Source organism: Mauremys mutica, chromosome 10 (genome assembly GCF_020497125.1).
Source record: "Mauremys mutica isolate MM-2020 ecotype Southern chromosome 10, ASM2049712v1, whole genome shotgun sequence".
NCBI lineage: Eukaryota > Metazoa > Chordata > Testudines > Geoemydidae > Mauremys > Mauremys mutica.
This window is the reverse complement of record NC_059081.1, coordinates 2,963,598-2,978,722: the sequence shown is the minus strand read 5'-3', so window position 1 is coordinate 2,978,722 and position 15,125 is coordinate 2,963,598. Positions and strand designations below refer to the sequence as shown.

The following is a 15,125-nucleotide window of genomic DNA, read 5'->3' as shown; positions in this document are numbered from 1 at the left end:
GCCAATGGAAGCGCCCCCCCCCCCGGCAAGGGGGTGGAGCTATGCTAATGAGGGTGGGGCTGGTGCCTCCTGATGGAGGGCCGCAGGTGAGTCTAGCTGGGCGGGGCTAGGCGTTGGGGCGGGGTTATGGTTGATCGGGGGCGGGGCTAGGCTAATATGCCCCTATTTTTAGGTGCTGGTGGCGGCGGGGCTCGAACTCCGTCTGTGCCTCGCTCCGCGCGCCCCTCGGCTCCCGGGACGATGAGCAGCTACCCGCGCTCCAGGCCGATGAGCTTCAGCAGCCGCTCCCAGGGCTCGCAGCCCAGCTGGGGCTCCCTGTACCGGGCCGGCTCGGGCTTCCAGCCGGGGCTCCGCAGCTCCCCCAGCCTGAGCCGCCTCGGCCCCCCCGCCTACCCCAGCGGCCTGTCCGGCTCCTTCCTGCTCTCCTCGCTGCCCAGCCTGGAGATCGACCCCGCGCTGCACCAGATCCGCAGCGACGAGAAGGACCAGATCAAGGGGCTCAACGACCAGTTCGTCTCCTTCATCGACAAGGTGAGCGGGCGGGCGGGCAGGGGTGAGGGGCGGGGTGTTCGTGCATCGCTCCCCCGTGCCCCCAAAGGCTCCTCGGGCTCCACTGCTGCCAGAGGCTCTGCTCTGCTGGGGCGGATTTAAAAAAATCCTAGTGGAAGTGTATCCTCCTCACTGCCCTGTGCATCTAACCCGCTGCCCCTCGGGCATGCGCTGCCCCCCTCCCTAGTACCTTTGTGGCAGCATCCTGCAAAGAAGTTGAGCTTTCCCGGCTGATTGCCAGTGAAGCAACCATGACCTGAAAATACTGGGGGGCGCAGCCGGTCACTTAGGATATATCATGTCTACGCTGCATTGTAAACTCAGGTTTGAGCCCCGTCCTCCCACTCTGTCCACACACACAGCTTTCAGGACCTAGCTGGCGTGGGGTGGGGCCGGGCCCAGCCCTGATCTGCAGTATGAACAGTTAGCACAGGAGTTGTGAGACCCGGAGCCAGCAATTGTAAATCCAGTGTGGACGCTAAAGCACAGACTTGGGAACACTGAGCCCAGGTCTCATAGATCCCTGCTAGCAATGCCGTGTAGACGGAGTGTTAACTTCTGAATTCCAGTCTCCAGCCAAGTGTCCAATTTTTCATCTGTTGCTTCCCTGCTGATTTGCTGAAGTTTTATGAAGGACAAAAAAAGTTATTGTTCAATGCGAAGCACCTGGTGGAGGCGAAATCAGGAGGGGGAAAGAAATTCTGGGGTAATTGGACTCCACATAAATCCTTCTCCTTTGTCCCCTAGCCGGAGCTGATTGCTGTCATTTAAACCTGTCTGCATTTACTGGACATGAGCTTGTTCCGAGGTCGTTCTAGGAATGATGGGCACCATCCGACAGCTCCCGTTAACTCCAGGGGGCTCTGGGTCAGGTCCTAGAAAAATATCTTTGAAAAATGAACAGCGAATTAGGAGCTGGCTGCATTGTTTGCCAGCCGCCTGCCACACCTTAAAACAGCGGGGAAGGGAGCATTTCCGATGTCGCCTGCGGTGGTGTAGCCGTTCCGGTCCCTGCATATTAGAGCGATGAGGCGGGGGAGGTCATATCTTTTATTGGACCAACGTCTTTTGGTGAGAGACAAGCTTTCGAGCTAACCCAGGCCAGAAGAAGAGCTCCTTGTCCTTGTAGCTCGAAAGCTGGTCTCGCCCACCAGCAGAGGTTGGTCCAAGGAAAGATCTCGCCTCCCCTACCTGGTCTCTCTAATATTTCTAATGGCAGAATCCCTTACCTGAGTTGCACCTAAAAATGAAAACACCTTCCCATGCAGGCACGGCCCGAGTCTTCTCCTTGGCTTTCCACATGAGCTTTGAGCCTAATCACAGCCTCAAACCACAACTGGGAGCTGCCAGTTCAGCCGAGTGCCCCGCGGATAAACTCCTTCATTCGAGCGCCTGCCTTTGCCAGACGCCCTGTGTGACCTTGGGCGATCGGCTCCACCTCTCTGTAGAATGCTGTCAAGGTGATTGACCTGCCGCTTAGCGGGGGGAGGGGGGTGACGCAGAGCTCACAGTAATACCCAACGACCCTCAGGCGGATGGAGCTAGAGAGGTGCAAATGGCAGCCCATCCTGTAGTTGGAACCACACAGACGGACGTCTGTACCTGTGCACGGCCCTATGGGATTCTGCGTGGGCACAGCTGTCCCCCACATGGGGCCGTCCGCAGGATCGCGGCCACCGTTGTTGTTGTATGTGCAAATCAGCAAATGTGATGCCGAACTAGAATCCAATCTAGAATTCCACTCGCTGTCCCGGGGCTCTGTATTCAGGGCTGTGTTAACCGGGAATGTAACTGACAGATCCAGCCAGCAAAACGAAACATGAATGGGCAGATTCCGAGTTACTGACCCTTAACCTTGACCTTCACCTTTCCCTAGCACAGCTGAGCATCAGCTACGCAAACACCATGGTCCAAATATTAATTCCAAGACCCTCCGTTTGTTGTACTTGGATTTCTGGCTGGTGCTGGGATTCCTATGTTCCTCTTTATCACGCACACACACACACAGGTTGGATCCGCAGCCTCTGAGGTGACGCCTTTGTTTTCCTAAGGATTCATGAAATGAAGCTGATCCAAGATAATCCACCCAGGGGGAAGTTTGTGTTTCTTAATAATAGCATGAACTTTGTCTGGCCACCTGGTGTCTCTGCTGCTCTGACAGATTTGACGCTTTTTTTTGAATTGCTGCTTCCTGGTGGATGAAGCACATGGAAAGGTTTTTAAAAGAATCTCTTCTGGTTTTTCACCTTAGCAATTCAGCTCCTGTCTAAGGTACCACATGCTGCAGCAGCTCGTGAAATAGTGACACAAGCAGCGCGTGAAAGCCGAGCCACTGGGAGGGGCTTTTTTTTAGTCTGACCATCAGACCATTTGAAAACTCTGGGGCTTTTCTGTTTGATGTTTATTTCACTCCAGTGGCTAGCAAACATGTTAGAGAAAGAAAGTCTTAGTTAAAGAGTGACGCCATCCCACAGATCCTCCAGCAAAACCAGGGAAGAGCAGATTTGACCTTCCCGATCTTCCAAAGATCAAAAACAAGCAGGGGGAGGGGGAAAATCTTCTCCAAATAAAACAATTGTTTGGTCAGGCTTTCTTAACCCGTTAAAGAAATGAAAGAGGCACCAAGCCTGGTTTTTAAGACCTCCTGTGAGCTACCATATGCCTTAGTGTAGCTTCAGAAATAACAAGGAAGTTGCCACTGAATGCAAAACGGGTGGTTTTAAGACCTTCTCAGCCTTGGGTCTCTGCAACTCCTGTTCCCACACAGCATCAATAATAAAACACTCACTGACTCTGGTTCATGTCAGCCACTCCAAAGGGCTTTCTAACAATGACCAAGCTGGCAGGGCACCTGGCCTGAGCCGGGCATGAAAGGGGTGAGCCCATAGGTGCTGGAACTAGGGGTGCTGCTGCACCCCCTGGCTTGAAGTGGTTTCCATCATATGCAGGGTTTACAGTTTGATTCAATGGCTCTCAGCCCCCCCATGATACAAACTGTTCCAGCTGGCTGGCTGTGACAAAGCCACAAAAAAGTTCTGTGGAGCAGAAGCTAATGCAGCCACTTGATCCCTTCGTGTGGCAGCGAACAAAAGACGCTTAATTCCTCTCTTATTCCGCAAGTTAAATGCAAATAATTTCCGCAAGGAGCAACACGGCTGCTTCGCTGTGAGCAAGCCCTGATCATCTGAAACACACCCTGCCAGGGATGGGAGGGCCCTGATGGTGGGGTACAGAGTTTAAATCACCCCTCAAATCCAGCCCATGCCTGCAGGTCATTCCCATCTGGTAGCTGTGTGGTGGCTCTCATGAAATCCGTTGGTGGGGTCAGTCTGGGTCTCATCAGATGAATATCCACATCCCAGACGCTGTAGTAATGGAGCAGCGTGGCAGCTCCTAGCCATAGAATAAATAGATCCGCAAATCCCTGCAGGAGCTGGGAACCCTCCGAAACGGTTTCCTCCCAGTGCGCGGGGAGGGTAGAAGGAGCCCCATCCATGTCCACACACTTGGTTTTGCCAGTGGCTTTATGGTTTCCCTCTCCAAATCCTGCATCTTGGCAGAGGGTTAGACTAGACGACCCTTACGGTCCTTTCTGACCCTCTGGTTCTGTGGTTGGCCCGTTCTGGCCAACACTTGGGCTTGTCGGTCGCTCCCATCCTGGCCTCTGTCTGCTGGACTGGCAGTGACATCCCAGCAGCCGTTCCTTTTCTGGACACTGAAGGCTTCTGGATGCCATGCTCCCATCATTCCGCTGTCAGCGCCGGATCCAGTGGGAGGAGCTGGGGGTGTCTGTGGTGAGGCACGGATCCCCTGGAGCCAACTAACCGGCTCACAGGCCAAATGCCCTCCCAGCTGCGCTGTGCCCGGGAGGGACCCAGATGCTGATTAGGTTCATTCTTGCCTGTGACCTAGAAGATGGATAAACCTTAGGGCTGCAAGGTGGAGATTTCCTGTGGACTCCTGTATCACTCCCTTCCTTGGGACTGTCTGTCACCTGGTTGCTAGAGAGAGTTGCCTTTTTAGGTTGTTCCTCCTGATCCACAGACGGATCACAGGTTTGTTCTGTATTGGTTCAGCACGATGCCCCACGACTGGGCTGCTACACGCTGCAGCAATCCAAATAATGACTTCCCTGGCATTCACCCCTCGCGCCCGCTGCTAGGATGTGTGCACCGGCTTGCAAGCCTTCCATGTGCTCGCTCAGAAAAGGAGACCCTGCACCGCCCCCTTGTGGTGGAACTGGGATCTCCGGGGTCCGATCGATAGAGCTGTCCAAAAGTTTTGACTTTTCGATGTTACTTTTTGTTCAGAATCGGAAGGAAAATTCAGAGGGTGAAAAATGTTGCAAAGCCCCAAAATGTGGCACAGTTTCAGATGGTCAGTGTGGAAACCGAAACCGTCGCCGTGTTTTGGTCCAAACCCGACACGTCTGGAAGCATGGAAAGGGAGCGGGCCCCCTTTGAAACACGTGCTGGTTTCAATCCCTTCGCTTGATCCAAAAATAAAAAACCTTGTCAAAAGCCGGCATTTCCCAGCAGGAAACGTTCATCAAAAATCAAACCTCATTTTCCGATGGGAGAATTTTATTTGGTTGCAAACCTTCAGCCAGCCCTGCTACGTGCCAACTGTCCCGTGGTTCAAGACTGAACGCCTGTCAGCCTGCCAGCGCTGGGCACGCAGCCAGCATGCGGTCATGCCACACAGCTCACTAGTGCTGGTTTTCCAAGTGTTCTGTCGCCGGAATGATTTTGTGGCCGTTCTCTGGCCTGGGTCAGACCAGATGATCACAATGGTCCCTGCTGGCCTCGGAATCCAGGAGGGGGAGGGGAAGCACTGGCTCTTGTGGATCTGCCTGGGCACAGAGGGCAGAACCAACCTGGGCCGGGATTCACCCCTCTTGGGTTCCAGGGAGCGTGGGGATTTTACACCTGCTGCTTCGCCCTCTGCAGCCATCCCCCCCGGTGCATCCCCCTGGGTGCACTGATCCTCGCTAGGCATTTCCGAGGGACCTGCCCCGAGCCCCCAGAGGGGGATGGTCTCACTGCCTGGGCGACCCTGACGGGTGGGGCGAAGCGCAGCGCCCAGCTCCGCTTGTTCTCGCCTCCAGGTGCGTCACCTCGAGCAGCAGAACAAAGTGCTGGAGATGCAGCTGAAGCTGCTGAAGGACAAGGACCAGTACAAGTCCAACCTGGGGCAGATCATGGCGCGCTCCAGCCAGAACCTGAAGCAGCAGGTCGAGACGCTGAGCCAGGACAAAGGCAAGCTGGGGGCGGAGCTGGAGCACATGCAGGCGTTGCTGGAGGAGCTGAAGGGCAGGTACACGGGTCCGGGGCAGGTGTCTCCATACGGCAGCGAAGCAGAGTGAACTCCAGGAGGGAGGAAACCATGAAGGGTGGGGTGGGAACCGAGGCAACGAAAGGCCCCGTCCATGAGATCCATTGGACCCATCACCCAGGACACTGGTGCTGGTCAGGAAACAGCCTCCCCACTGCAGGGCAGAGACACCCCCCGCCCCCAGCCCCAGATAAATTGTGGAGGGGCCCAGCAATTTCTCCTCCTAGGTCCCCCACTCTTGAGACACTCCACATCTCCACCTCCCCGAGGCTGCTGTGCGGACTGGCTGGGGCTCGCCACGCTGGCCAGCGTGGCTGCTGAGCCATCTCCAGCAGGGGGCGATAGGGAGCCGACTCAGGGCTCCTCTCCCAGTGCTCACCTGCCCCCCAATCTCTGAGCTCCACAGCCAGGGGACATGAGACACGCCCAGGATTCGAACCCAGAGCCCGTTCCTCCTCAGCTGAGCTTTGCTGCTCTCTGGCTTGGAGTCCGAGCATCCGTCCCCACACTCCTGTGGGACGGGGTCCCGGCTCATTACATTAAGGCCCCATGGATGCTGCTGCACTGCCCAGCTCCCTGCACGTCCCCTCTCTCCCCAGGTACGAGGACGAGATCAACCGGCGGAACCAGCTGGAGAACGAATTTGTCCTGACGAAGAAGGTGAGAAACCTCCACCCCTCCTCCCGGGGACATCTCTGCCCAGCTAGTCCCTGCTTTCCCCGTACAGCCCAGCAGGTCACGCCCTGCACCCTGGGGTCCAGCTCCCCTCCCGGACGTGGGCACACGCCAAAGCGAGGGTGCTGCGTGGCTGGAGGAGACCTTCATCTTCCACTGGGAAGAGGCACCAGAGATGGATGGAAGGGATTTGGGCTGAAGACCCACAGGCCATTTGGGAGGGGAGAACCCAGGTGTCCTGGCCAACACCCCCCTCACCTCCTTGCTCCACAAAGCAGAATGGCTGCAGTGGCTGGCTGCCCAAGCCCCACGCTGCTGGGGTCTGACCCCGGGGTGCACTGGGGCCCGACAGGAGCTCCTCTGCCCCACACGGAGGTGCCCTGACGGCGTCTCCCCTGTGCCTGCAGGATCTCGACGACCTGTATCTGCAGAAGGTGGATATCGAATCGAAGCTGGAGAGTATCACGGACGAAATCGACTACCTCAAGCAGCTGTATGACGAGGTGGGCGCCGGCACATGGGCCTCTGCTGCGTCTGTAGCAGAGACGGATGGGGGGCCCCAGAGGCTCTGTTTGCAGGGGGTCCCTCCTGGGGAGCGTTGGGGTGCTGCTGGCTGGGGGAGTCCAGCAGAATGCAGCGAAAGAGGAATCTGGATTCTGCTCGGTCTCAATCCCCCCTCCCCCGGATTTCCTCCCCCCCCCCCCCAGGAGATCCGGGAGCTGCAGTCCCAGATCCAGAACACGCAGGTGACGGTGGAGATGGATAACAGCCGGGAGCTGGAGATGAAGCAGATCATAGACGAGGTGAAGGCTCAGTACCAGGCCATGGCAGCCAAGAGCCGGGAGGAGGCCGAACAGTGGTACAAGCACAAGGTGAGCGGCGCTCCTCCCCCGCCGCGCATGCCCCGTGCGTCATCACGCTTCCTCGTTCTCGCACACCCGTGCGCTCATAGGTGCATCCCCGTGCCGGCCGGCGCATTCGGAGGCTCGCCTGCATGTCCCGAAGCTTGCCTCCCCACAGCTGATCCAGCCAGTCCCTCCCCGCATCCCCCCCAATGAGACTTGCACAAGTCCACACGCACGGTGAGCTTGCTGATGGCAATAGTGAACATGGACCCCGTGAGTGCACAAGCAAACTCTGTGCACGTTCCTCTGGGCTTGCAGACAGGTCCGTGGTGTTCTCCAGACATGGCTCCCAAAGGGTACGTGAATGAGCACTGAGACACCCCCTCCCCCCGCAGGGATCAGTGAACCCCCCGATCCCCCAGGTCAGAGACAGATTACAGTTTTGTGGGGCCCTGGGCCAGAGGAATGGGGGAGGGGCCTCCCCTCCTGTGCTCCTGCTGGGGAGTGGGGTTAGGGCATGGGGGTTCCTCCACAGGAGCGCTGGGCGGGTGGGTAGAGTGGGTTGGGGTGCGGGGGTGCCCCCCCAATTGGCTGGGGCCCCTGGGCAGGGGCCCTGTTGGCTCAGTGACTAATCCGCCGCTGCCCCGGGTGTGCAAGCCCAGCTGGGCGTGGGAAGCAGCAGCCCCATGGAGAGAGGTGGGACCCAAGTGACGACTCGTCAGCCAGGGCTGGTCCAGCCAGTGGCCCCCAGCAAGCCCCCAACGAGTGGGTGAAGGCTTGTGTGTCCTTCAGGCAGCAAGAGCTTCCAGCAGGAGCTGCAGGTTGTGGGTTCATGTCCCCAGACCAGGGGTTGGGCTACTGCCATCACCTCCCTGGTGGAGCAGGACTCTGGCTGGTCCCAGCCCCATGGGATGGGCGAGCTCCCCGGGGAAGGGGCAGGAGCCCTGGAGAACGGCCGATAGGGAACAGCCCTGGGCTGGGCCTGGTGGATGGGATCGAACGGGTCTGTCCCAGCTCTGCCCTCGGGCTCCCTGCCGGCAGCTCTCTAGGGCAGGCGAGGGGCTCTGGGACCGAGACGACTGAGGCGAGGCCTTGGCAACCCCTCCCTCTCCCCTCGCCCCCCAGTTCGATGACATGGCGACCCAGGCCCGAAAGCACAACGACGAGATGAAAAGCATCAAGAGCGAGATCATGGAGCTGAACCGCTACGCCCAGAGGCTCAATGCTGACATCGAGGCCCTGAAGAACCAGGTGAGCCCCGGACAGGGGGGCTCGGTGTGGGGCAGGGACATGCTCCCTTCCCAGGGACCCCCTCCTGCAACTCGGCCCATGCCAGCCAGCTTCTCTGCTGAGGCCAGAGACTGCCGGGGGGAGCCAGGTTCTCTTCCCTCCCCCCCCACCACTGAGGGAAAGTCCCGGTAACCCCCTGTCTTGGTTCCCAAGGCTGCTTCTGGGGAGGGCTATGGGGCCAGGTGCAAAGGATTCTGGGGGAGCAGTGGCCGGTGCAATCACCCCTTCCCTTTGACGGGCAGCCCAGACCCCCCCCTTCCCCCTCCCAAGGTGACCTTGTTTCTGCCCCGGCGTTAGCGAGCCAACCTGGAGAGCGCCATCGCGCTGGCGGAGGAGCAGGGCGAGCAGGCCGTGCGCCGCGCCAAGGACACGGTGCAGGAGCTGGAGGAGGCGCTGAAGGGGGCCAAGCAGGACATGGCGCGGAAGGTGCGCGAGTACCAGGAGCTGATGAACATCAAGCTGGCCCTGGACATGGAGATCGCCACCTACCGCAAGCTGCTGGAGGGCGAGGAGAACCGGTGAGCGCTCCCCAGGGGCGGGCAGGGCGGGGGCACCCGGCCTGGGTTACCCGGGGAGCCTGGCAAACCCCTGTTTGCCCACACCCGGGCATGGCTGGCCCAGGGCTAGTACAGCAAGGGGGGCTGCGGGTCGGGATTGAGGGGCACCCGCACAGGTATGGGGCGTGGGGCAGACCCAGGGCTGGAATCACGGGGTGCATTGGTAGAAGCCACCTGGGACGCTGGCAAACTCCTCCGCTGGAAGAGGGCAGCGGGAGGCTGCCTGGACAGGCTGCAGCAAGTGGGGGGGCTCTGTGCCGGGGTGGGAAGGGCGTGTTCCTCCTTAGGTCTTGGCTTACTGAGCTAGAGGCAGCGTGACCTAATGGGATGAGCTCCCCACTGGGTGGGACCCTGGGAAAGTCACTGGCCTCCCTGCCCCCATCGCTAGTCCCACGAGCGAGCCACCCAGGTGCCTACAGGCGCTTCTCGACGCTCTGTGCGGCACGGGACCGGCAAAGGCAGGGGCAGGTCTCTGCCAGGTCTCCAATAGGCAAGAACCTGCCCCGCCCCTCCTACCGCCCCCGTAACATGCTCCTCTTGACGGCGCTCCTGGGTCTGATTTCTCTCTCCCAGGATGATCGGCCAAGGCCCAAACCTGCATAGCAGCGCCATGGACAAATGGGGTGAGTCTCTTCCCCCGGCACTCGGTGCGTCTGGCCTCGGTGCCTAGGGGGCGAGGGCAGCCCAGGCCTGCAGGTGCCACGCTGCCTCTGCAGCCCGAGGCAGCATGCTGGGGCTTCCCCACCGGCCGGAGCAGCCAGCCCCACTTCTGGTGCATGGCCCGGGGCTCGCTGCCCACCTGTGCCCTACCCACAGGGCAGTGGGGTCCCCGGGCCATGGAATGGTGCCCCAGGGCCCGGGCTCAGCAATCAGGAGCATCTGGACTGGCGCCATCTCAGAACTGGGGGAGCCAGTGACGGAGCTCCAGGGACCGCGGGTGAACTGGGCCCAGTGTCTTGTGCAATGGGGGGATGTGGCTGTGACCCCCGGTGGGATCGCAGGGGTCCCAGCTCGGCCACAGGGCGGGCGTCTCCAAAAGTGACGAGTGGGGCCCTCGGGTCGCTGCAGGCTAGATCCATGCGGGCAGGGCCTGATGGCTTTGAACAGGCCAGCACCCAAGTGCCCCCCAGCTGAGGATGGGGCTGGAAAGCTGGCGGGCGGGCGGGCGGAATTCGTCCTAGGTGCTGAGGTGCCTGATCTCCCTAGCTGAGCCTCAGGAGAGGGCTGCCCCCGAGCCCAACCACTCGACAGAGGCGATGACACACCAACAGCCCGATCCAGGGAGGCTCCTTCCATTGCCCAGGCTCTGGGTCTGCCCCTGAGCTGGTGTTCCAAGCCCGTCAAGCGCACCGGGGTATTGCTGTATGTAAATATATGTAAATCACAGACCTAATGCAAATTAGCCCCTGTCAGTCCAAGCAAGGGCAGGAACGTGCTCTGCCCGTTGATTTGCATGTGTAAATCCTTGCCTCTGATTGGCCGCCAATCCCAGCTTGCCCACCTCTCATTTGCCTAATCGCTTTGGGAACCAATCAAGAGCCTCGTTGTAAAACCGAATCCTCTCTGATTTCTCGGTTAGATTTCTAAACCCACCCCCAACCCTTCCTGACTTGCTTACGCAGCTGGACTCCTGCCTTCCCGAGCGGCACTCCCCTCCCCGGGCAGGGCTGCCCCGCCGCCCGGGCCCGAGCCAGCCTCCTCGCCCAAGAGGCCGATCCTGATCAAGACCGTCGAGACCAAGGACGGGAAGGTCCTCTCGGAGTCCAGCCACTTCTCGGAAAACTAGCCCAGGCACGAGGCGCAGGAGCTGGATTCAAACCTGTGTAACGTCATGACTGGCAGGGCCTGCGGCCCAATTCTGCCCTGGGTTACAATGAAGTCACTGAGAGCAGAATTGGGCCAGGAGATTGTAAGCTCCACGGGGCAGGGACCTGTTCCGACGACGCATGGGCAAAGCGTTCTGCACATCCATGGTGCTAGGGAACCCACAAAGCTGTCGCCGTTTGTCGGCAGGCTCCGGGGGTCTCTGACTAACACCCCGACCTCGTTAGCAGGCGGTGAGCTGGCAAAACAAGGGTTAAATGGGTGCTGGTTTGCTGAGCGGCTGGTTCATTAACCCACTTAATGTTAGGGGGGTGGGAAGAGCCAGGGGGCTGGGCGGGAATTGGGACAGGCAGGAATCTTAGCAAGACTCTGTCCTAATGAATCCGACTCAGGAAGGGGACGAGCTCTGAGCTAATACTGCAGATCCTAGGACGGGTTTAAGATTTTTATTGTCCTGGGGCCAGGAGGGCAAATTCTGCAACTGCCAGGGCTGGGCAAGCAGCAGCCACTTACCCTTCGACTAAGAAATAACTCTGGGAGAGGCTGGCTCCTCTGGCACCCATTGGGGCCTCCCCCTTCCAGATTATTAATGCACTGAAACCTGGCTCAAGGGATGGGCAGAACTTGCTTGCAGGGGGCCAGACGCGGCGGGGATGGGCGTGCGAAGGGAAGCTGAGCTGAGCAGAGTAACTGAGGTGGCCCAGTGGCTATGGTGCACAGCGCCCTCGGGCCAGGAGGGCAGCTGCTGGAGCAGTGGTTCTCAAGCAGGGCTCCGGGGGCTGCAAGCAGGTTTCAGAGGGGTTGCCAGGCAGGGCCGGCGTTAGACTCGCTGGGGCCCAGAGGAGAAAGCTTCAGCCTGGGGCCCTGAGTCCTGCCACCCAGGGATGAAGCTGAAGCCTGAGCAACTTAGCTGCATGGGACACCCTGTGGTGTGGGGCACCGGGCGCTTGCCCTGCTTGCTACCCCCTAACGCCGGCCCCGGCTTTCAGAGGCAGAAACCCAGTTGCTGTGGGCACAGGGGGGCCGTTGAGTTTTAATAGCATGTTGAGGGGGCTCCGAAAGACAAACGGGAGAACCTCGGGGCTGGAGCAATCTCGGGGGCTAGAAGGATGCTTAAGACGGGAGGCCTCCTGCATGGCTTTTATTGTTCAGTTCGTTGCTCTGTGTGACTGCTTCTCTCGTGTGTCAATTCCCCGCGCGCCCCAGGGGTGTGGGGAGGGGAGGAGCTCCACCCCCCAGCTGTCACATAATGGCCCTGCCCCATGGAGTTTACACTCTGCGTCAGGCACAGCTGGCACTTTGCACAGCTGCATATGCCGCGTGGCTCTCAGCCATCTTCCTGCCCCTGTGTGTGTGTGTGATTGTGACCCCGGTTGCTCCTGGCGGGCTGAGCTCCCTGGAAAGAAGGGGGCTGTTAGAGGCAATTGTAACCGTTTGTGTTCTGCAGCGTCTCTGTCGATGTCCAGCTGCCCGCTGGGGCGTTGCTCAGGATTCCCTGTGCTGGGCTCCCCTCCTGAGCCAGCCCAAATAAGGGGAGAATGAAATGGCTGAAAAGAGACCAGAATAAAAATGCTCTTTGCTCCGTTTCTGCCTTTAGTCATTGCTCAGAGAGGGCAGCAGGTGGAAATTCCCGCCTTTTCCGTCTTCCTTCCCCAGCAGTTCACCTGCTTCCCGTCAGTCCAGGGCACCCCTGCTGAACTGCCTCCCTGCAACCATGCAGCCAGCCAGCAGCTGGGAGGTGTCAGGGCGCGTCTGAAACGCAGGATCCTTGCTGGCTTGGGGCATCCTCCTCGAGCAGCAGGCAGTTATGATTGGTGAGACCAGCCCCGAGAGGGAGAGAAGAACCAACACACACACACACACTCGGTGTCAGGTACAATATTACCCCGGCCGGATCTGCAACACCTGTAGGGACTGCAGAGGCGGAGGACAGGTAGGGCCCATGGAGCTGAAGGATATAATGGAAATGGGTGTGGCCAACTCCTGTGATTTTTAGTGCAAATCTTGTGATTTTGCAGGTTTTCTTAAAGACCCCGAACACTGGAATCATGTTATTACCCTGAGCGGCTCAGCTCTCATTTAAAAATAATAATAAAAATTTAGCCTTCCCCGTTCCAGAGAAAAGCTTGCAAATGTGGCCCCTGAATTATCTAACACCCAAAGCCAAATAAAAAAAAACCTGCAAATTTATTTTTCTTTAAAATCTCACAATTTTCCCGCCTGCCTCATGATTTTTGAACACGTGGGCTTGGCAATACGGAATTGGAGTTGTGGGAATCCAGGTGCTGGGGTCAATCAATGATGACAAGGGGATAACTAAAATGACACCGATTTTTAAAAAAGGCTCCAGAGGCGATCCTGGCAATTACAGGCCATTAAACCTAACTTCAGTGCCAGGAAAAATGGTTGAAACTATAGTAAAGAACAGAATTATCTGACACAGAAATGAAGAGTCAACATAACTTTTGGGAAATCATGCCCCACGCGTCTATTAGAATTCTTTGAGAAGGTCAACAAGCATGTGGACAAGGGTGATCTAGTGGATATTGTGTACTTGGACTTTCAGAAAGCCTTTGATAAGGTGCCTCACCAAAGGCTCTTAAGCAAAGTAAGCTGTTATGGGATAAGAGGGAAGGTCCTCTCATGGATTGGTAATTGGTTCAAAGATAGGACACAAAGCGTAGGAATAAATGGTCAGTTTTCAGAACAGAGAGAGGTAAATAGTGGTGTCCCCCAGGGGTCTGTACTGGGCCCAGTCCTATTCAACATATTCATAAATGATCTGGAAAAAGGGGTAAACAGTGAGGTGGTAAAATTTGCAGATGACACAAAACTACTCAAGATAAAGTCCAAAGCTGCCTGCAAAGAGTTACAAAAGGATCTCACAAAACTGAATGACTGGACAACTACATGGCAGATGAAATTCAATGCTGATAAATGCAACGTCGTGCACATTTGAAAGTGTAATCCCAACTACACATACAAAATGATGATAATCTACATTAGCTGTTATCACTCAAGAAAGAGATCTTGGAGTCGGGGATAGTTCTTCAGTCATTGAGTGGATAGTTCATCCACTCCGTGTGCAGCGGCCGTCAAAAAAGCTAAAAGAATGTTAGGAACCATTAGCAAAGGGATCGATAATGAGACAGAAAATATCATGATGCCACTAGAGAAATCCCTGGTGCACCCTGAATACTGCGTGCTGTTCAGGTCGCCCCATCTCAAAAAAGATAGATTAGAATTGGAAAATGTACAGAGAAAGGCAACAGAAATGATTAGGGATATGAAACAGTTCCCTACGAGGAGAGATTAATAAGACTGGGACTTTTCAGCTTGGAAAAAAGACAACTAAGGGGAGGATATGATAGAGGCCTATAAAATCATGACTGGTGTGGAGAAAGTGAATAACGAAGTGTTATAGAATCAGAGAACTGGAAGGGACCTTGAGAGGTCATCTAGTCAAAATCAAATTGAGAACAGCCTCCCCACTAGTAGCTTTCTCGGCCTTATTTACTCCTTCACATAACACAAGAACCAGGGGTCAGCCAATGAAATGAATAGGCAGCAGGTTTAAAACAAACCAAAGGAAGTATTTCTTCACACAACGTACAGTCAACCTGTGGAACTCCTTGCCAGGGGATGTTGTGAAGGACAAAACTATAGATAAGTTCCTGGAGGAGAGGTCCATCAATGGCTATTAGTCAGGATGGTCAGGGATACAACCCCATTCTCTGGGTGTCCCTAGTCTCTGACTGCCAGATGCTGGGAGTGGATGATGGGATGGATCACTCAATAATTGCCCTGTTCTGTTCATTCCCTGTGAAGCATCTGCCACGGGCCACTGTGGGAAGACAGGACACTGGGCTAGATGGACCATTGGTCTGACCCAGTCTGGCCGTTCTTATGTTCTAAGATGGGGGCTGGGTACCAAATTGGGATAGATCCGGGTGTTGGAGCTTGTTGGGTGTTGGAATAACAGGGAGAGAGGGAAGTTTGAGGTGGGGGCTTGGAAATGGTGTCCTAGCCCCCCCCTCCCCAAATCTCCTCT

The 15,125-nt window shown here is 57.1% G+C and overlaps 1 protein-coding gene across 3 annotated transcripts; it reads left to right on the top strand.

Moving 5' to 3' along the window:
* Nucleotides 1-190: 190 nt before the first annotated feature.
* Nucleotides 191-13,391, top strand: LOC123378679 (keratin, type II cytoskeletal 8-like). Of its 3 annotated transcripts, XM_045032760.1 has the most exons (10): nucleotides 191-531; nucleotides 5,657-5,865; nucleotides 6,483-6,543; nucleotides 6,966-7,061; nucleotides 7,266-7,430; nucleotides 8,529-8,654; nucleotides 8,991-9,211; nucleotides 9,824-9,873; nucleotides 10,457-10,612; nucleotides 10,873-10,985. In XM_045032760.1, exons 1-9 carry the CDS (start codon nucleotides 241-243, stop codon nucleotides 10,570-10,572), a joined length of 1,335 nt encoding a protein of 444 aa, XP_044888695.1. In that variant the 5' UTR covers nucleotides 191-240; the 3' UTR covers nucleotides 10,573-10,612; nucleotides 10,873-10,985. The 3 variants fall into 3 exon arrangements, with proteins under 3 accessions (XP_044888695.1, XP_044888694.1, XP_044888697.1); XM_045032759.1 differs by lacking the exon at nucleotides 10,457-10,612 and having other exon boundaries at nucleotides 10,873-13,391; XM_045032762.1 differs by lacking the exon at nucleotides 10,457-10,612 and having other exon boundaries at nucleotides 192-531; nucleotides 10,830-10,998.
* The last annotated feature ends 1,734 nt before the right edge of the window (nucleotides 13,392-15,125 follow it).

What these genes read in the sequence shown, in the direction of transcription:
- LOC123378679 (XM_045032759.1), top strand. Translation starts at nt 241, where the DNA reads ATGAGCAGCTACCCGCGCTCCAGGCCGATGAGCTTCAGCAGCCGCTCC. An exon ending in AACAGTGGTACAAGCACAAG is followed by an intron (nt 7,431 to 8,528) that starts GTGAGCGGCGCT and finishes CTCGCCCCCCAG; the next exon opens with TTCGATGACATGGCGACCCA. An exon ending in CTGGAGGGCGAGGAGAACCG is followed by an intron (nt 9,212 to 9,823) that starts GTGAGCGCTCCC and finishes TCTCTCTCCCAG; the next exon opens with GATGATCGGCCAAGGCCCAA.